This window comes from Dermacentor silvarum, chromosome 4, assembly GCF_013339745.2.
Source record: "Dermacentor silvarum isolate Dsil-2018 chromosome 4, BIME_Dsil_1.4, whole genome shotgun sequence".
Lineage (NCBI taxonomy): Eukaryota > Metazoa > Arthropoda > Arachnida > Ixodida > Ixodidae > Dermacentor > Dermacentor silvarum.
Window position 1 is genome coordinate 71,764,134 of NC_051157.2, and position 20,964 is coordinate 71,785,097.

The 20,964-nt window shown below is 46.8% G+C and overlaps 1 protein-coding gene across 1 annotated transcript in view; it reads right to left on the bottom strand.

Moving 5' to 3' along the window:
- Nucleotides 1-978: 978 nt before the first annotated feature.
- Nucleotides 979-20,964, bottom strand: part of LOC119450210 (guanylate cyclase soluble subunit beta-1-like) — an 89,877-nt gene continuing 69,891 nt past the window's right edge. The window contains exons 8-12 of the mRNA XM_037713596.2: nucleotides 16,738-16,926; nucleotides 15,046-15,192; nucleotides 8,204-8,358; nucleotides 5,759-5,978; nucleotides 979-2,245 (exon numbers count right to left, since the gene is read on the bottom strand). Of these exons, the coding sequence (XP_037569524.1) occupies nucleotides 1,490-2,245; nucleotides 5,759-5,978; nucleotides 8,204-8,358; nucleotides 15,046-15,192; nucleotides 16,738-16,926 (1,467 nt within the window). The 3' untranslated portion in view covers nucleotides 979-1,489. The remainder of the gene's footprint in view (nucleotides 2,246-5,758; nucleotides 5,979-8,203; nucleotides 8,359-15,045; nucleotides 15,193-16,737; nucleotides 16,927-20,964) is intronic.

Genomic DNA, 20,964 nt, shown 5'->3' on the forward strand with positions numbered 1-20,964 from the left:
TCCAGTTAAGTTGATACCAAGAAAACGGCGCAGTTTCATTCTGCGATATGTGTTTGTGTTTGCTGCAAGGACACCAAGTTCTACGACTTCTTGCTTAAGTGCGAAGTTGGCTGGACTTTCGCATTCGCATACTTTTCTGTGGGTGTCCTATCAGAACTAAAGTTTCTAGGCCAGTGCTCTACATGAAACTACGCAGAGAAGTCTACTAGAGAGAGTTCGGGCTACTAAGGTTCCTGCGGCCTATGAGCCTTCATAGTAGACTTTAAGAGCAACGTGGTCACATGGTTGTTGCTCGTCTCTGTCTCTCTCTCTCACCCCTTCCGCTCTCTTTTTCTTTTAATATCCCTACCCCCTTTCCCCGTGCAGTGTAGCCAACCGCAACTACCTTTGGTTATCCTCCCTATACCTTCCTATGGATCATTTCTCTCACTGCACTCTCTACAGAGCGCAAATATTTTTTTAGGCCGGGGTGCTCCTCACGCTACAAGCATAGGTTAGTCCGCACGCTATAGTGCAGGCAACATGATGTTTCCGGTAGGGAACTCGTCATTCAGGAGGGCAGGTGTCCGGGTTCCACCTGAAGATCCGATGTGATGTAGACTTTGCATGTTATTGAGTGGCCCAGTAGACTCATCTCAGGACGTTTTGTTGAGAGAACATGAAAGGGGGCAGGCGACACAACACCTTCTGTGGCACACAAGCTGCGCATTTACGCCCAGCTACACCTCGCTGTGCACGTCGTCCTGTTCACTCATCTCCCGCTTAGTTTCTGAATGGTGACGCAATGGACGGCATACGTATATATTTTCTTTCACGAGCTCTCCTGAAAGGTTGCGCTCGAGTGTAGCAACAGCCGGCAAGCCTGGCAAGGCTAGAAACGCCTGCAGTCAACAACACCCTCCTCCTCCTCCTCCTCCTCGTGTCCCAGACTACAAAAGTTCTAAAAAAATAAAAAAGATCCAAACATTCATATAGGAGATACGCCAGTCAGCTTCCACAATGTGTCCGCTTTTATTCGGGCGCAAGCTGAGGAAACAAAAGGTGAGGGCTGTGGGAGTCGCGTTTTCTTACAGGCTTTCAGGTGGCGAGGTGGCTTCACAGAAAGAAGCAGATATAGGATACGAAAACAAAACAAAAAATCTATTAAAGATGAGCGAAGGAGCTACGTCCTCTCCAGCGCTCGTTGCCGTCTTGTTTTGAAACCGTCGGTGCTCATGCGTCGTGTGGGTCCATGTCCCGGAAACTCGGGAGGAGGGCCCCGCGGATGGGTCTCGCTCTCGTACAGTGCGGCTATACATATAAAACCCAAAATAGTGCATTCCCTCTTCGTGAGAGTGTCCGTGTGTTTCTTGCAAAAAACAGGCCGGTGCTCGTTGGGGCTGGCAGAGGCTATAGGGTTTCACGAGCTGCAAGGGATGCCTTGTGGTCTCGCTGTGTTGTTCACCAAAGGACAGAGGACGCTAGCCGCTGTGTGCTGCGGCGTGTGTCTTCAGGAAGGAAATATTACCCGAGACCAGAACTTGTCCTTCTTGCGCCCTTCGGATCTTCTGGAGGGCGTGGTATCCGTTTGTCCCGTGCCAATCCCGGCCCCAGCGCCAGTAGCAGCCAACGCCACTGGCACGGTCTTGCCGCTGCCCGCCTGAGCGAAGCCTTCTTCGATTCCCACGTTCTTACCCCGGAACCGGAAGAAGGGGCACTGCAGCCTGCCCGATTTGGGCTCGGGACTTTCCAAGAAGCGCACAGCCGCTCCTCCACCTCCTCCTGCACCTCCTCCACTTTCTCCGCTCAAGTCTTCGTGATCGTCCGGGTGTGACGAAGTAGAGTGAGTGGAGTCGCAGCTCTTGTGTTTCTTCATCTTGTTGGGCTGCGACGTCTTCCACTTTATGCCCAGGAACGAACCCTTCCCACTAGCAGTCCCTTTGGTTGCGTGGTCGTGCTCGCCTCTGCTAGCGGGCGGCGGCTCGTGACTGTCGGCGCTGTTGGCTAAGGAAGCTGCAGACGCGTCCTCTCGGGCATTGATGACTTCCGTAGTTGCATTGGTCGCCACTGGAGGCGCGGACGCGGCGCTTTGCGCAATCGTAGCGCGCCGCTCGTCGGCTTTTTCTGTCTGAAATGGACAGGAAGCGAGTTTGTTCTTTCGAGGTTTGAACAGGGGCTCGGCATTGTTCTTTTTTGCGTTGACGGCTGGCGCTGCTTCTGACTCTAGACTTTTCGCAGGCAGGCTGCTGTTGATGAACATGCCAATCTGCAAAAAAAAAAATGGCTTCATGCTCAAAAGGTCGGAATGTACAATGCACATTAAGGAGTTTTGAATAGCCGTTTTTTTTTAAGAGGCACATTTTGTATTTGCTTTATTACTGCTCTGACTGAATGATGCTGGTGCTATACACTATTTATATGCATTCCACACAGGTGACAATCCTCACAGAATTCAGCGCAGTTTTTGGTAAAGTGTTACTGAAACATTTTCTTTGTTAGCTAAAAAATAAAATAAAACACAAAAACACCAAGAGGCATTGTTGGAACTCGAAGGAATTTACACAGTGTAATTTATTTATTTATTTATTTCTTTACTTATTCATCTATTTATTTATTTCACTAATCTATAGGCCCAAAGGCTTTACATGAAGCAGTGGTTTTTACTATTTCTTTCACACAAAAGAAGTTTCATGCAAACATGGCTTTCTTAAAAACAACAGCATCAGTTATTTCAGCAACGGAAGGAGGGCTTTGATAACCTTAAAGAATTTCTGCAGTGAAAACGTGGCGGCCGTGGTAGCTGCCTCAACTCTATATAACGTCATCTTATAGTAAAAGTCAACATCGATGGTCATTAGGGATTAACTGAGCAGTTTTCTAAATTAAAAGCAGTATTAAATTTTTGGACACGTGGACTGAGACAGCGGCGTGTAATTCTGCCTAAAACAACGAAGAGTGCGTGTTTTCAGCATGTATTCTGAGACAAACTGCCTTCTCGTCTGAGTTTGCCACATGGACCTCAGTTGGTTGTCTCGGTTATGAACTGATGCTTACAAGTTACAAGCGTAAGGAGAAGCTGAAAAAAATCATGTTGAATAATGGTGTCATCCGTCGGCGAGACATTGCTTGTGGCAAAAAAAAGTGTTTATCCCAAAATAAAAACGGGCAGCACACTTACAGATACATAACTTGGAATGATCTAGCAAACGATCAAAGCGGCTGTAATTTGTTGCTAACACATACAAAAAATATACTTCGCCAAGATATTTTTTCTAGTGATGTTTAGGTAAAGCACATGCCATCTCACTGTTGCTGCCTGAAGGCAAACAATTTAGTGAGTTGAAGCACTGCCGCTGTATATAGAATCTCGTGGATAAAAAGCAAAGGCATCGCAAAAACTATGACATGGCTCTGGATTGAAAGTTTAGGCCCGCTGCACACAAATTAACTGATGCACGCACATTTTCCAGTGCAATGCGATATATAGTTAGGAGGCCCCATAGAATCAATTTATGACTATTTCTTCATCATCTAGAACTAGCCATCAATGTTATGACTTCACGACCTCTTAAATGCGAAAAAAATGAAATTTTAAAACACAAGGGTTACGTAATGCGCCTGCTGTTATGCATTTTCCTCAGTGGACAAACACTCTAAATGTAGATATACGATTTTTTCTAGAGCACGCAGTTATGCCGCGAGCAAGTAGTCACAAGGTGTCGAGTTCTGAAGGCGGAGCTTGTGATTGCGGCTGACCTACTTCTCTATATAAAGGGTGCCCCAACTATTATGCACAAGATTAAAAAATATGAAAATGTCTCGTATCTGGACAGAACTAAGGTAATGTCGTTTGCTGTCGCTTGGAGATACTCAGATTGTTTGTTGCATTCCACCTAATTACATAGTTAGTCTTAATCAATTAATCACCATCTCAAATATTATAACTAGATGAAAAGTGTAAATGAGGTAATTGCAGGGAAACATGAAAAACTCCAGATACAGCTTTCAGTTGCTCAATACGCGCTACATAAAAGTGTTTTTCCGAGCCTGAAAGAAGCCCACGAATACATGCAAGATTGCCGCGTGACTGGCCGCTCAAGGCAGTCTGCGCGTACAGGCGGGCTTCTTGCATGCTCGGAAAAACACTTTTATGTAGCACGTATTGAGCAACAGAAAGCATTATCGTGAGTTTTTCATGTTGGTCAACACTCTTCATCTAATTATAATATTTGAGTAGTTGATTAGTTATTAGGTCTAATTATGCAATTAGGCGGAATGCAACAAATAATCTGAGTATCTCCAAGCAACGGCAAACAACATTACCTTGGTTCTGTCCAGCTACGAGGCATTTGTGTATTTTTGAACGCTGGTGCACGATAGTTGGGACACCCTGTATATCGTACAGTAACGACCACATAAGACAACGTGAGCAACAGCGGCCCAAATATTGTCTTCCGTTGGCCGGAAGAAAACGTGACTTCGACGTTAAGCAGTCTCAAACTACAATTACATATTACTACGCCGTTTTCGGATGGCGTGATGTTAGGCTCTTCCAGAAGGTGTAGCAACCTCTGCCGTAAATACAGAGTTTCCTAGAATAATTTCGTTGGCAATACATGCGGCGGTTGTGCCATAGGTAAACGGTGCCGTCGCGTTAGAGAATTAGACATTGCACCGTCTCGTTTTATCGCTCGGTCACCTCTAAAATAGAGCCAAAATGGATAGCTGCTATACATCTAACTCCAAACTGCAGAATTTCCTGCTTTTCAGTTACCAGGATTGACATTGCAGTAATAATTACAGTCAATCAAAATCGCCTAACAACACTGGGGCGGCAAGAAGAAAGTAGTGATTATTGCGTGGAGTCACCGCTACGCTGCTTTGTTTCCAAAGGTATCCAGGTATATAATTTATTATTTCCCAACTGCTTGGATTACACTTATTTTGTTACACAAATTATTTATCACGTATGTGAAATAAGGCGAAAGAAGCTCTTGTAATTACCAGCAACACTTATATCGTTCTTCAGAAAGAACTTACCCTATTTCAAACTTGGGTGTTTCTTATTCTACCGGGTTCAATACTAGAAATACTGTCAGTGAACTGCCCAGTATGTAAAAATTGCGCGCTCGAAAATCTTGAAACTGCACAGTGGTTTATGACGGATGCCGTAATGTAAGGCTGCGGATGAACATTGACCACCTTGTAATTTTTTTTTCATTGTGCTAGAACGCTGCTGTCGCACTAAATGAGTACGGAGCCGAAGGAATCGGCGCAGTCGCTCTAGTGTCCTTGCATTCATCCTCCATCGGAGTGCGGCCGCTGTGGCCGGCAGTCGAACCTGTAACCTCGTGCTCCGCAGCGCAAAGACATAGCCATCGAGCCATTGCGGCGGACGCCCGACTATGTGACCAGAAAGTTTTGACAATCGTGCTACAAGTGAACGTTCATTTCCCTAACATAGCGCAAACAAAGAAACGACACAGGGAAGACTCACGGGAAAAAAAAGAAGAACGCAGTCCAGGGCTGGATAACAAATGCCCGTTTATTCAGAAAACAGTACTTATACTATACGCAACGTCGTGTAACTAACACACGTGCCCCATCAAATTATTGCGTCTCAGCCTGAATTTGTTAGTTAACGTTCGTATATTGCCATTTTTGTGTGCGTCCTCTTTGTGTCGTTGTGTGTTCGCGCCGTGCGTAAGAGAAATGAATCACGTGCCAACTATGCCAGTTAAACGTACCCTCAAGATGTTAATGTCAAACGCTTGCGTACCTCGTCTGCTTCTATGGACGGTGATGGGACGGCGGACGCGCGACGAACAGGTGAGGAAGAGGGAGAGAGGAGCATGCTGTCGTCGGCCGGCTGTTGTCCCGTGGCAGCCGGCGGCGCTTCTGCGCACGGCCTGGACGTTATGTCCACCAAGTAACAGCGGAGAGGGAAGTCACCCACGTCCAGGTTCTCCTCGAACACGTAGTCCTTTTTCGTCAGGTGGCTGCAGGTGGAGGCACAAGAACAGATTGGTCAGAGGACGAAAATGCAGTAAAGCCGAGGAAAAAGCGTCATGCTGCAATCGGCGCCATACTCGGTGCCTATATCTCCCCCGTTTTCTGTCCACGCCTTAAAACTCATCAGACCTCGCATCTCGTCGCGCTGCATAATGGTTTGGACCTACAGACATAAACCAGCAAAGTGGTGGAAGAAGACAAAGCGATACGGTCGGATGTCAGCTCTGTGTCACGTTCACTTGCATGGTTAAAGTTGTGCAGATACTCTCGAACTTATTTCCCTTTGCCGACTTGATTGTAGGAAAGGAATATCACAACTCAAGAACGCGGCGCAGTACACCAGGACCCCAGACTATCAGTTGAATTTATCAGATCGTAGTCTGTTAGTCGTACGATAACTTGCGCTGGCGTGCGCATTGTTTCCTCCCTGAAATGTTCTTTTTTCCAAAATGCCGGCGAACAAAATGAAGGGCATCTGATTAGCCATCCCCTGCGTGAACCGATTTATTTCTTTTCTTTTCCGGTCGCAAGGGCACGACATTCCCTTGTTGAGTTTGCGTCGTCTATTTGAAACTGCTTGTTTACATGTAATTACTTTCTGGGCAATTTTTAGACCCTGGCTCACTAACTGAAAGTGAAGCGCGGTAGTTGTCCGTTTCCGCTGGCACGCATAAAGTTTCATGCGATGTGCTACACTGTTGATATCGCCTGCGTATACATCCGCATGCCGAAATAGCTGAGTGGTACTTCTCGCATTCACGCCGCTAAATTACAAGTATGACTAAGGATCAGACAATACGTGTTTGTTGTTGCGCCAAATGCGTTCGTACCTTCTAGAAGTCTCCTTCAGCAACAAATGCCTCAGGCTAGGAGATATTGAACAGCAATGGATGCGGAAGTTATTTCTTTCCAACTGCCTACAAACTGTCGCCGAGAACAATTTCACGAACGCCTTTCATTTATGTTGTGCCTCTGCAGACGTGCGAATCTCGCAGATGGAAGCGAAGAAACAGGGCCGATGTATCGCCGCAAAATGACAATTCTTGCAGCAGCTGCTTGAGTGCACATAGCTTAGAGTACATGCTACCCGACGTGGGCACCTTCACGAGGGTACAGCCTCGTGAGAGAACCCTAACCATCATTTGCTTTAAGCGTCAAGCGAAAAAGTTATGGCGAGAGGTGGTGTAAAAAAACTGGTGAGTGGGAGCACAAGTAAGTGCTGCTTAGCTCCAGCCTGGACGTGCAACTCCAAGCCGAGGAGCGAGCCGAAAAGGTCGCCGTCACGCATCGCCTGGCGACCATCTGGCCTTCTTGAGAAGCAACTAGCTTCCCACTATGACGACTGAAGTTCTCTCTCTCTCTCTCTTTCTCGCGAGTTGAGGGTGAGAAATGGCTAGGATGACGAAGTAAAGAAAAAGAGGAAGCCACCGATTGTGCCACTACGTTAAGCCAGCATTACACGTTGCCGTAGATGTAACGCCGACTCCGACATGCCTGAATGGAGTGGCTAAGCCAAAAGCTCTGAAAGGACATCTTGCAAATAGTGTTCTATCTTCTACATTCGTTCTCTCGTTTCGCCCCTTTATCTCCTTCTGCCAGTGTAGGGTAGCTGACTGGTAGTCTCTCTGGTTAACCTCCACGGCTTTTCTTGCTCCGCTCTCTCTCTCTCTGTCTCTACAGTTAACACTCACTTGTCAGACTGACTCCTTCAAGTGAACTGATGACACATTTATAACAAACAGTTGAAAACTGAAACAGTACAATACATTTACTGGGTCATTCTGTAGCATTTCATCATGGCTTCAATTTTGTATGAATTCTGGTAGAAATTGGCCTAAAAAGCGTCTTACGCTTTCATGGAGTTTTTGACGTGGCGTCGCTTCCTCAACACATGGTAGCTGCAGCACTTGACATCGAATGCACTCAAGCAACTGCTTAAGAACTGAGCGCGGTTAGAGCTTTTAATCAGGCAGAGAGAGCACCTCCTCTCTGGACTGTTGTGCATGAGTTCCAAGGCCCAAGCTGCAGTTTCTACAGTGCGTTTGGGGGCTGGAGTGGGGGGCAGAGAGGGGGGGGGGGGAGGCTGAAACGTTATTACAGCAGTCTAAAGGGCAGTATGGCCACGCCTCGTTGGAAAGGTCTTATGTGTGCTTTCCGGGGGTGACACTGACTGCTGAACCAGCTGTCGTAAATACCGATATCATTTCCGCACCTTCTGGCCACCTCGGTGATGTTTACTCTGGACGGCTTGGACAGGCTCTCCGTCTTGTTCGCCAGGGTGACTGTATTCCCGAACAGACAGTAGCGAGGCATTGTCATCCCTACTACGCCGGCAGTCGCATAGCCAGTGTGAATACCGATCCGCATCTGCAAGAATAGACATGAAGAAAGCTACAGAAATCTGACAAGATAGCATGTAGACGAACGAGCGTTCACACATGCATAAAGTTTCGGTAAAACAGTGGTAAAAGCAATGTGATGGCGAAGTTTTTACATCTAGGTTAGCTTATGTGCAATAAATTTGCTGTACCGCGCCTGTCATATTGCCCTGAGGCATTGTGACAAACGTCACGCCCTTTTTTCCTAAAGTTTCCAGTGCTTTGGGAGACAATATTGATTATTTATTTGATATGTTGAGAAGAAGTAATGTAGCTGCAACGACCAGATTAGGCATTGTTTCCACGAAAGCATCTCCAGCTTCATGACCTCACGTGCCTTGGATACGTTCGGCATCACTAAAAGTCGAACATTTTTTTCCCCGCCGGTGGTTAGCCTCCAGTTTTGTGAATGCAATAGACCCAGAGAAAATGTCCACATCCACTCTGAAAGTTTAAGTGATCCTGAGGTTTTATCACCACCGTGATCTCTATGGCCACCATGACCACCGCGGCGGTGGCGTTGCAGGGGGGAAAGTAGAGTCACTTAGAAGGCCGTATTTTTTTTTTTGGCGATCGGAGAGACACCGTTTTCTCACTGTGGCTATGGATTTTAAATAAGGTGTTCAATCTGATAAGGCAGGTAATGAGATGAGGTGGTGGACAAGATGATAGGTGACAAAGACGTAGACCTAGCCACCTAAGACATAGTACTGAAATGATGGAACGAAAACTGGGATGTAGAAATAACTTGCAACCATGGCTTCACGCCACGTTTAGTGATGACGGTGAAGAATTGTGTGCGACTACAAAAAAAAAAAGAAAGAAAAGCGCGATGGTTCATGTTATCTCACGATATCAACTATTTCAGGCAACAAAGGTAAAAATTCATACATCCATTTCATTCCTTGTGTGATGTTGGTCTGCCGTCCTCCAACGCTAGCCATCCCGCCACCTCCTCCGCCCCATCAGCCATTGGAGGTGCCTACTACGCAGGAGTGCCTCACGAAAAGGCGGTCCCCATCCTGCGCCCTGCACCAGGCGTCGGCGTTCCTGCTGCATGACCGGCTAGACGGACATCACATCTACACAGACCGCTCCCTCCATCCGGACTCCGGATCTAACACAACCGCCTGCGTGATCCCTACACTTCAGGGCTTGGGAGCGTGCCGGCTGCCTTTCGCGGCAAGCTTCACCACTTGCTGAAGTGGCTGGCCTGCATCTGGCTGCGGAACTCCTGGCAGAAGACCCCCTCTTCAACGAGCGGAGACCACAGGCCTTGGCATCGCCCTGCTGGCACAAGAGCTTCGCACCTTTGTTTCGAGCGCCTTGAAACTGTCGCTGCAGTGGCTCTTCTCTCACGTCGGCGTTCAGGCCAACGAGGAGGCTGACGCACTGGCAAAGGCAGCACACCACGCCACTGTACCCATCAGCCCTACTGTAACGGCCTGCGACTATATCGTTGCAGCGGGACCTTACGGCGCTCCACCAGGATCTACGCGTCGCCAGTGGTTGACTCCCCTCCCTCCCCCCATCCCGTTCCTGATAGGGGCCTCACCAGGCAGGGGCGGTCTCTCCTGCTGCGCCTCCGGATCTGCTGTTCCTGGACAGCATCCTGGACGTATAGCAAAGGCCTGGCTCCATCCCCGGCCTGCTCAGTGTGCGGCGAGGACAAAAAATCGATCATCTGCTTGTTTCTGCCCTACTTTCTCTAAAGATAGGGTTTCTCTGTATGCGTCATTTCGGTGCCGGGGACTCCCTGCGGTCTAAGGATCGCAACTGCTGTCCCCCAGCCGGCACCATAGCTCCGCCTTCAGGCACCTTCTCCCGTTACTGGAGAACACAGCGCTGTTGTGTGACTTGTGAATGCGCCGCTTGGATACCGCTGACTGCCAAGGGCTCGGTGACCACCTCGACCTTTTCTCTCTTCTTCTTCTTTATATACCCCCTCCCCTTCCCCGAGGTGCTTAGTAGGGCTCCCTAAAGGTTTGCAAAGAATAGCACATCTTCGTCTTCTCAATCACTCTCTCTCTTTCTCTCTGATGTTGGTTACTTGAGCAAAATCGACTTATTTAAGTAAACGTGGTGTTGGCTTCAAAATTTGTGGATACTGCAGCCTATGTGTGTGTGTGTGTGTGTGTGTGTGTGTGTGTGTGTGTGTGTGTGTGTGTGTGTGTGTGTGTGTGTGTGTGTGTGTGTGTGTGTGTGTGTGTGTGTGTGTGTGTGTGTGTGTGTGTGTGTGTGTGTGTGTGTGTGTGTGTGTGTGCTTGTTTTATTCTTGGTGTAACATTGAAGCCTCGCCAACACGCACTGTGAGAACACTACAACTATAAGTTTCTATCAGTTCCAATAGCTCTACAGAAGCTTTCGCGTGTTATGACTTCGAAAGCAGCAGAGCTTGTAGTTATTTAAGGTGCCATCGATTATATTCTTCAACAACCGCCTAATTGAAGAGAATGTTTTTGCGATTTGAAGGCTTCCCTGCTAACTCTAGATTTGTAATGCGTCAGGCTTTCATGGGCAGCCAGTATACGAAATTGAGGATGCTCCCCACCAAGCGCTCAAGTCCGGCAATGATAGTATATTTCAGTGGTTTCCGAGCCACTACGACAGGGCAAATGAAGCCATGCACTTGCCTCACCAGCAAGATCAGTGTATGCCAAATCTACTGTCAAGAACTGATGTAGCACGGCAAATTTGCTCACTTGCTCATTCCATCACCCTTCGACATTGGAACTCGTCCGATTTCACCAACTCACCATTGTATTTACTGGACTCCGACTTGCGACTTTGCGAGACACCCGGCTCTCGCGTCGTGAAACAACTTTTGTGTGGGCGTCACATTCACGAACACTTATTCATTCCTCATCGGCATGGTCAACAGCACAGCATGCAACTCTTGGGGTTGTGTTGAAACTATACAACGCCTATAATGCCCCTGTCCAACCTATGACTCTAAACGGAATACTCTGCGCACAACTCACAACCGCTTAGGCGACACACCACTCTCGGAAGCAATAATTCTGGGATAGTGATAGCTGCCCTCTAGCTCTAGCAAGCTCTTGCGAGTATACGTGAATGAAACTTCATGTGCCAGTCTGGGCACACACTCTGCTTGTTCCACATTTTCTTACTTTTCCTTTCCCCTTTAGTAGGACGACATTAGTAGCATGAGAAATTCAAACACATATTCAACTAATTAACACGAATTCACTAATTAACTTCTTAGTTAATTACTGTACGACACATATTGCAATTTATGAATTCTAGCCGGTGTAGCTTGTCAGGCGTATCCTCTTGGAATGAATTTCCGGAATGACACCAGTTGGGAGATATGCGCCATCAAACTCCCTGTAAAAATGCACTGTTGTTCCACTTACCTTTTTTACCGAAATGCTGTTTTATACATTGGAGCAAAAAAGCATCTGGAACGCCCACGTATTTCATCCAACACTTTGGGAAATAATATTTTGAAACTGGTGTCCTCCTGGAAATTTATTTCAAATGGATGAGCGTTGCAAATTCATCGGCTACAATTCGTAAATTGCAATGGTGTCGTAAAATAATTAACTAAGATTATTGATTAATTAGTGATTAATTAGTAATATGTTAATAAGTTGAATATGTGTTTTCATTTCTCGTGCTACTGAAGTCCGCCTCTTCGAATAACCCAGCTGAACGATAAGAATTGTGCTATCTGCACAGGCGTTTTTAACACGGAAGTGTTTTATGCCGGGGTCCACCAAGACTTCACTGACGTATTTCCGTCACGGAAATACGTCACAGAACATAATACAAAGAAAGAAACCCGAAGAAAAAGTTCCACAAACATGCAAAATTTGGAAATCGAACCCACGACCTCTCGGTCCGCGACGATAGATCGCCGAGCGTTTAACCCATTGCGCCACAAACGCATTTGCAGAGAGCTACACAGACGCGCCTTATATATCTAACACTCCTCCGTGTACCCGCGCTCTTGCTCGGGGTGGTGCCGCCGCCTACGAGCAGAAAAGAGAAGTACTGCATTATGACACTAACGCGCACCGACAGTGAACGCTTCGGTGGTCTCAGCACTACGACGCCTCGATGCCAGCATTCGAAGGGACGCTGGCATCAAGAAGCACTACCAACGCCACTTAGGTGGCGTTCACCGTACTCAGCACAGCGGAGCGTGGCCTCCGCAATTAGCTCTGAAAATGTTTCTGAAGTTGATTGCGGAGGCTGCAATTGTCTTGCGCGTTGTATTAGTGTGTCAGTTACGTGCTTCGTCTTTCGCGTTGTGCTAGCGTGTGCAGCGTAGTGCAGCTTCCATATGCACGACGGCTGCTCATGGTCATCGACGTTGGTAGTCGTGATGGAGGAGACGTGCCACCAGGCGTCAGCGTGGGTGCATCAACGCCTAAGGGCGCTTTAGCCACAAAACACCAATAGACATTATATATCAATGTGCAATAAACATTACACTACTTCTGTGAACACACGTTTCACTTTCGTGTTCTATACCGATTCCTATATAAAAGGGATCAACCACATTTTTTTTGAAAAATTCCGCAAAGCCAAATTTTGAACATCAGGTATATGTGGTCCTTCACCATGGCATTTTGCTCATTGCGATAAGGTAACCGCTAGTGAACTAGGAGTGATCAAAGAGAAATGCACTTTTGATAGGCTCACTGGCAAACTTTGAATCAGTTAGAGGTCAAACTCGGACTCACGTGCCATTTTACCTTAAGTATCTATAAATTTTGTCGATGGTGCATGCACGGACTTGAGCTGCACGCTGCGGCATCGCGAAAAATTAATGAGGCACTTACACTGGCTATGTGAGTGGCATTACATCTTCTGCCATCTGTAAACAGTAAGCAGATCTTACCGATTAAACGGATTATTTCGAAGCGAAGTTTTAGAGCTGTAGAAGAAAGAAGGTAGCGGTACAATAGTGCATAGTAGATTCATAAGGTTGATGGGAGGTAATGATGATGGAAGTCTAGCCGGTCCCGAACCCGAAAAACAACATCGGGAAATTGCCTTGTGCAGAGACACTTGGTGTTGTTTTGGCAACCGTTCCACGAAGGCCTAAAGGGCAATCTGCCTTCCGGATTTTACGACCACTAGGGATAAGAAGAAAGAACTGTGTTGTGGGCTGTGGTTGTAAAAACGTTCTGCAATGCGCTGTCGTCTCGGAACGCTTTCGCAGAGCCCGCGCTGTTCTGGATAGCACGCCAGATGTGATATCATTCATGGCACAGCGCCCCAGAAGAGCACCGTGGGCGAATAAATGTTTGTGTACTCCAAAACCTCCATTTGTTGCTTCATTTGTTGTTTTTTTCTGATACAAGCTACTCCTGCCTGCAACGCTAGCCGTTAAACTTTTGTTTTTACTTCGGCATTTCTCGCGCTGAACCTGCCGACGAGCCTGACAGTTAAATTGTGATATGTACCGAACCTGAACTTAACGATCGGAAGGAAAAGATTTGAAAGGACGACAGATCTTATCGCGTCGATTGTTCGCGATGTGTCTGAGACAATGTTCTTCGGTCTCGCTCGCTATCTCTAATTTTGTTAGTCGACCAATACGTTTATCTGCGAAGAAAAATGCTGAATACACATATACCTGAATTATTCACATGTTCAGGAATCGGTAGGTAACCACATTTCCATTTTGTGCTAATTTCTGTGCACAACGAAATAGCGTAATACTTTATTTCTTGTTAAATCTAGCTTCGGCTGGAATGTCTTGGATGACTCGCTGCTTATAGACATTTTCGCTGTTATTATAGAGCTGTTAGCAATCACATCTTTATTATTGCGGTGACGTATTTAGAACTTAAATATTTGGCAATTTATTCGAGCGCGCGTGCTTTTATTCCGTGAACCGAGTCTGAATGCACAATAGAACGCAAATACGAAGAGGCACCTGGCACTAGATTTACGTGATCTAGGTAGTACATGATTGTAACATCATTTCAGGCCATTTCAAGTTTGAGTTGGTCGTCACAGAAAAGTTTATGACATCCTCCCCACATACATGTCAACTCAAAGCAGGATGCGAGTTCTGATATATAAGCTAAACTTCTATCCGTGACACACGATGCAGTTTTCGATCATTCCGTTCGACATAATTGCACGTTTACAGATTTACAGCCGCGTCGCCCTATTTGCGATACTATGCCCCCTGTAGTAAACATTGCATATTTGGGGTCATGTGGCACGACAACTGTGTGTGCATGTTCTAGTGAATAAGACAATGCTTGAATCAAAGGAATGTAAAAGTGTTAGAAATAATGAATACTAAAGTCAATGCTAAAGCAAATGTCAACGTCGCCGCCTGTACAGCGTGCTTTTTTTTTCGCACTCTTTAGTTCGGACAGCTTGTGATGCGCCTCCCCCTGAATATTCCCCTGCTTTGCACGTACGTCCTTGTCTAACCTCCCTACCTTTCCCTCTGCGCTTCTCTCTCTCTCTCTCTCTCTCTTGTTTTGCACTACCCCATGAATAAACACCCGGGAAGCTAATCTGTAGTTCTCACGAGGAACAATTTCCATCCATTCTTTGAGTAAGCTAATACTGTGTGAACCATGGCGTCCCAACCCTAGCACTTTAATGAGACAGGGGAAAATCCAAAATAGGGCCGTTCTAACATTACCCAGGTTCTCGTGTTGATGCATGTCCAACTCACCTTTATAGGCTCCCCATTGACTGGATTGCGGACACTCTTTGTGGCTGTTATCATATCCAGACCCATGACGATAAGCCGGTCCGCATGGTCCTCTACAAAATCTGGCACGCCGGCTACCACCACGTACGCGTCTCCAATGGTCTCCACCTGCGCAACCGAGAGTGATGGCTGAGTGAACTTCACACATATGAAAGCATAAATAATGGTGATTCGCTCAATACTAGTTACCTCTACTAGTTTCCCTAAGAAAGACGCAAGAGACACATTTCGTTAAAGGGCCCCTCACCAGGTCTGGCCCATTTTGAGCTGACAAGCCCAGTGCATACAATGCGCGCTAACGATCGTGTCTCCTAAGTATTACATCGCTACTCTCCACGGAAAGAGCTGAAATTTCAAACCGAACGCCGTTTGCCCTTCTCCTGGCGGACGCCATGCTCCAAGCCGGAGGGTTGACACATACGTGCAAGTGGGTCTACGTACACGTGTCTGTGCTGTAAGGTTACTCATAGTGACACGTGAATTCGAGAATTATTCAAGGCAATATCTGGCATTTGTGTAAGATGTTGCTTCAATAGGTAAATTAAATTTTAGAGAAATAATGAAAAACACAGACCGAATGTCTGCGTGTTTATTCTTTTACTTCGCACCGCAACAAGAGAGATGTACTTCCGTTTCGTCTGCCCACGTCGTGCAGTCGCGCGCACAGACAACGAAACTGTTATTTTCTATCGTGTTGCAGCGCGCGATCATGCTCTGTGATCCACTTGCGCCTGCCTCAGTGTTCGTGCTGCATTGACTTATACCGCTAGTCGAGTGTTGTCTGCACAGCGCACCAAATCGAGCGCTGCGCGGAACAAGACAATGGCAACAGCTCGCGCTCGAGGCTGTCACTGGAAGCGGAAAAAAGAAAAAAAGCCGGGGCCCGTGACGTAGGCGTCACGCAATTTTCCCGGCTCAGGCATGAGAGAAAGCAGAGAAAGAACTTCGCTTGCGGAGGCTAGACGGGGAAAGTGGAGAGAGTGTCTCTGTTGGCAGTGGCGCTCGCATCCTCAAAGCAGGGTTCGCGGCACTGAAATATTTGAATTTGGGCTATTAATGAACTAATTTGAGAAATTCTTGCAGTAGAACGCTCGCTAGAGGGCACGTAACAACTTCTAGCGTATAACCAAAACTTGCTACGGGGCCTGGTGAGGGACCCTTTAAAGGTTACCTATGCGAAATGACCTGCCGGACTTATACCGTTAAAAAAGAATACGGCCGTAATGACGACCTTAACGCATTTTTGACGAGCACAAACAATAATAAGAAAATAATGTAGCTTCAACTATAAGCCACGGTGACTTTTCTCTGGATGAAAACGTATTTGTGCATTGTAAAAATCGGTTGCAGCGGAGACACTGCTAGCGGCAAAAGAAAGAACAACTTCACTAATTTGACATCAGGGAAGCCATTTGAACAACTCATAAAACAACGTTGCTTGGAAACAAGAGCGTGGATATGTTCATGTAAGAATGTATTGTTGTGCTTCGCGCATGCAGTGGAAATAGATAGCCTGTCCTAGTCACTGATGCAAAGTGAGTGCCGCAGTAATAATTGCAGCAGTCGTGGCCATCGATTCGCTCCTTTCGCAAGCAGTGTAGGGAAGTCGAGTGACGGAAAGGAATGCCTGATTTCTTTTGTAACATAATTCACCTTGTAGACTCCATGCACATTGGAGAGGTTGTCGAACTGCAGGTACAGCTTGTTGAGCAGACGCACGATGTCCATCGGCGCGCAGCTTCCGCACATGTTGGTGAAGCCCACGATGTCGGAGAACAAGCACGAGACCGTCTCGAACTTCTCCGCTTCTACGGGAAGGTTCTGGCAGAGGAGCTTGGCTACCTGCAATACAAAAAAAAAGAATGATAGCTCATAGGCGGAAGAAATTATAGTGGAATATTTCATCTCCAAATTGATGCACTGTGTCTTTCGGTACGACTTCCACGACACAAGAAAGATGACAACACTGTCGATACATCTGCATTGGGCTTATAATAACAGAACGTTCACAGGAGTGATATACCTCTCATATATTCCTTTCTGATGCATAGTCTCTCTTCTTGTTTAACCAACACATTGACATCAACTGTGCAACGTGCTGATGTTCTTTGGTGCACCTTTGTTGCTATAAACAGTACCACAACACTTAGTATATTTATCGCGTTCTAAAACGAGTTGTAATACCACATTATTGTGGTATTATCTTACATTATTTAGCAGGAGAACTTAAAATCACTCTCGTAGAGGTAGCGCAGTTTTCAGTAAATGTTACCTATACAGAGCAGTAGAATGCGTATTAGAATGACTAGTATCTTTCTGTTTCTCTTTAATTCGTTAAAATGTTCAAGCGCTTTAACTTTTTTACATACAAGTCGAGTAGTCGGAGGCTTACTACCTTCAACCTCTCCAGTTAGATCATACCTAAGCTTACCTACATATAGTATTGCAGGTCGAAAAGAGCCATTAGTGTAATCTGATTGGCTTTTCCTTATTTTTATTTTTGAGTAATACGCGCTTGGGGAAGGAGAAACGTCGAGTGCATTTGGGGGGCTCTACAATCTCCTTCTGCTTGGAATGTTTCTGCACATGTTAGGCGACAGCTCCGTTCAGCAGAGACGACGGTTGACAGCAGGAGTGAGTTTTCCGTGAGTTAGAGTTGTATAACATCTTTTGTGGACATCATTATTGATTTGCGTTGCTTCGTAGGCAGTGAATTTTTGGCACAGAAAAAAAACGCATTGTTCTTTTGTATATTTTATATATAAGAAAATAGGAAGCTAAGCCACGTTGGAGGCGGCTATCCCATAACCCCGACTTAGTTCCTGAAGTAAAAATAAGAAAATTGATAATGGAGCAAAAAGAAAATATCATCAAGCGATAAACACACCCGAACACATCGAAAGCACACAAAGAGTTTATATACAGGCAACGCTGATGGCATAGCCCAGTACCATGAAAAAATGAGTCGTTCATCCTGCGGGGACTCTGTACAAAGGGAAAACAAGTTGTTCTCCATGGTGGGAAGAAGGCATAGAAACGCACATAAAATTTGTATGTGCAGCTAAGGAGTAAAGGCCAAGCGAAGACTTACATGGTCTTTTTGTGATCGCTGGCTCTTTGGCTAACTGGCTCACGTCGAGGTTACAAGGTATAGTAGGACCGGTCACAGAGAGCAGCTAGAACACATCTCTGTGACAATGCTGCACATATTCTCACCTGAAGGAAAGTCTCTCATTCCTCATAACATTCTTGATGGGAGAGCAGTCAATAATGGACCACCGAAATGCCACATAAATCATACGACAGCCATAATAATAAAGTGAAGTCTGGAAGGGCGGACACCACTCTCTCCCCCGACTTTTTATACTTACTCGCCATTGTCGAGCCTTAGTCGCTTATCGTTTTCTTCGGGGAAATTTGTTTTTACGATCGAAAACTGATATAATTCGCATTTCGATTAGAAAAATAAACAATAGAGTGGCGTTGACGACACGCGTAGGCAGGTATATTGCGAAAGAAACAAAACAATAAAAAAAATTTGCCGCGTATCTGCGTGCTTCGCTGCAAATGTCGTCGAAAGACGATAGTCTTCTGCCGGCCGTACTACATGAGTGCTGGTCTGATCCGCGGCCACCCGTGATGCTGTTCTCGTACCATTTCCGTCCTGGCATGAAGGTTTGTTTGAACAGATTTCATTTTACCGCATTATTTCATCAAGTGGCCATTTATGTTTTGCCCTGCCTCAGACAGCGCTTCCTTTATGTTGAATCGGCCGCATCTGGCTGGCATTGATAAAATTGAGGAGGCGCTGCGTGAGACATGGACGCCATCTGGCAATACATCGGGAAACATGAGCTTGTGCAGAGGGTTTCCTTCCTCCATGGCAGAGGGCGCTCGTCGGCGCGCAGTCGGGGAACGTCGTCCGTCGGCGCGCATAGTATGGCATTTTCAGCGCAGCTTAAGAAACTAGGGTCTTTAGAGTTACGTATCTATGTATTTTCTATTAAAGGAACACACCTCCTAATACTTACCTAGTGATGTTAGATAGATATGCGTAATATTTACTTTGTGATCGATAACGTTCACAAGTATGAACAGCCGTACCAGTTTAAGTAGTGTGGGCGGTAAGCAAGTGGTCCAACTTTGGCCGGGTGGCTGAATCGGGTGACAGACAGACAAACAGACAGACCAAATTTTCAGCGTTTAAGTTCCCCAAGAAAGACTATCGTCTTTAAAACACCGCCCAGGCATTCCTTACACATGGTTAACCACCGAAGCTGGAACGTGTGGCTCCGGTGTTTAGCAGTGGGTTAATCCTGACGCTGTATTGAAGCGTTTCTCAATTATTGATTACATGTTTGTGTTTCTAGTGGAACACAAGCGCAAAGGGCGGGCGGACGCTGGTAACCACGACGCAGAGCTAACTCGAGATATCGAACGCATGCGACAACGACGAGCCGAGGAGCTGGCGTTACGGGCAGAGCAGGTACGACGCAGAGAACGACGTCACTAACGGCGCTGCCAATGGCGCGCGCGCTTGGGTGCGACGTAGAGAACGACGTAACTCACGGCGCAGCCAATGGAGACGTTTAGCGAAACATGGAACGAGCGGTTTTAGGGGCGAAGCTCCTTATAGCGGCACCCGTTCCGTCCCCGTCGTAGTAGTAGTAGTGTGTAACCAGTCTGAGAAAAATGAGAAAAAAAATTCCGAAGTTGTGTCCGTAGCGCGGAATCGAACCAGGGACCCCTCGCTTCCGAGCGCGCGGCGTTAGCCCACTACGCCACGAAGCGGACATGGACACACGCACCACGATGGCAATAAATACCCAACATTAACGAAAGGCCGCGTTTCTAGCGCGTTTCTAACGCGTTTGTGCTAGCGCGTTACGGCCCGTGTAAGAAGCTGGTGTAAGACGCTGTGGCCTCTCCGCCTTACCTTCAACGCGTTTCGAACGCGCTGCCCAAGGCGGTGGCAAGTCAAGTTCAAGTCGAGGAGCGTTTATGAATACGGGGGGTATACTCTCTCAGCAGTCATGTGATGGCGTCGGCAAACGCGGTGCACGTTCCGGCATGTGTAAATGGCTGCGTAAGACGCTGTGGCCGCTCCCCCTTACTAGAGAGTACTGCACGTTTCTAACGCGTTTGTGCTAGCGTCCCCTTAAGCGGTAGATCCGATGATTCCCTCCGGAGCTTCGCCCACTCATCATCATTCACCCCGTGGATATGCTGTGATTTTTTTCGTTTCGCCTAGCCATATACAGCTTTCGCTGTAGAAAAGAAAGAAAAGCTCTTATATTGCGGGTGCTGCAGGTGATTTCGCCTGCGGAAGTGCTGTCGATGCATAATGCAAGCGCACAAATAAGAGCCAGCGGAATTTTCCGCACGTCATCTGACGCAAAAGCTGGACGTTTGCGCACTTTCCACGGAGGTGAATTCGCTCACGCTCTTGTAATGCGTGTTTGTTCACTCTAACAGTGAGACTGAACCGTATAGCAACGTAGACGTTTAATAATTTATTCGGCAATTGAGTAGCTAAAGGCAAGGGAAGCGCAGTCGAGGATGGCCGAAAATTAGGTGGGGTGATGAAATTAGAAAACTTGCAGGCTCAAGATGGAATCAGCTAGCGCAAGAGAGCTAATTGGAGATTCCTGAGAGAGTCCTTCGTCCTGCTATGGGCTTAAAATAGGATGATGATGACGATGATGATGATGAATAGTTACGCAGTACTACGTCAGGTATAAAGTAACCACGCAAGGTGAGGGCCGAGCAATTGCAGGCACTGAAAGCAAACGCCGACTCTTTTTTCCAGGTACGTAGAACGAGCCTAGCGGCGACGTGATGGCCGGCCCAGGCTTCCTGAAACGAACATCTGTTTCGTCC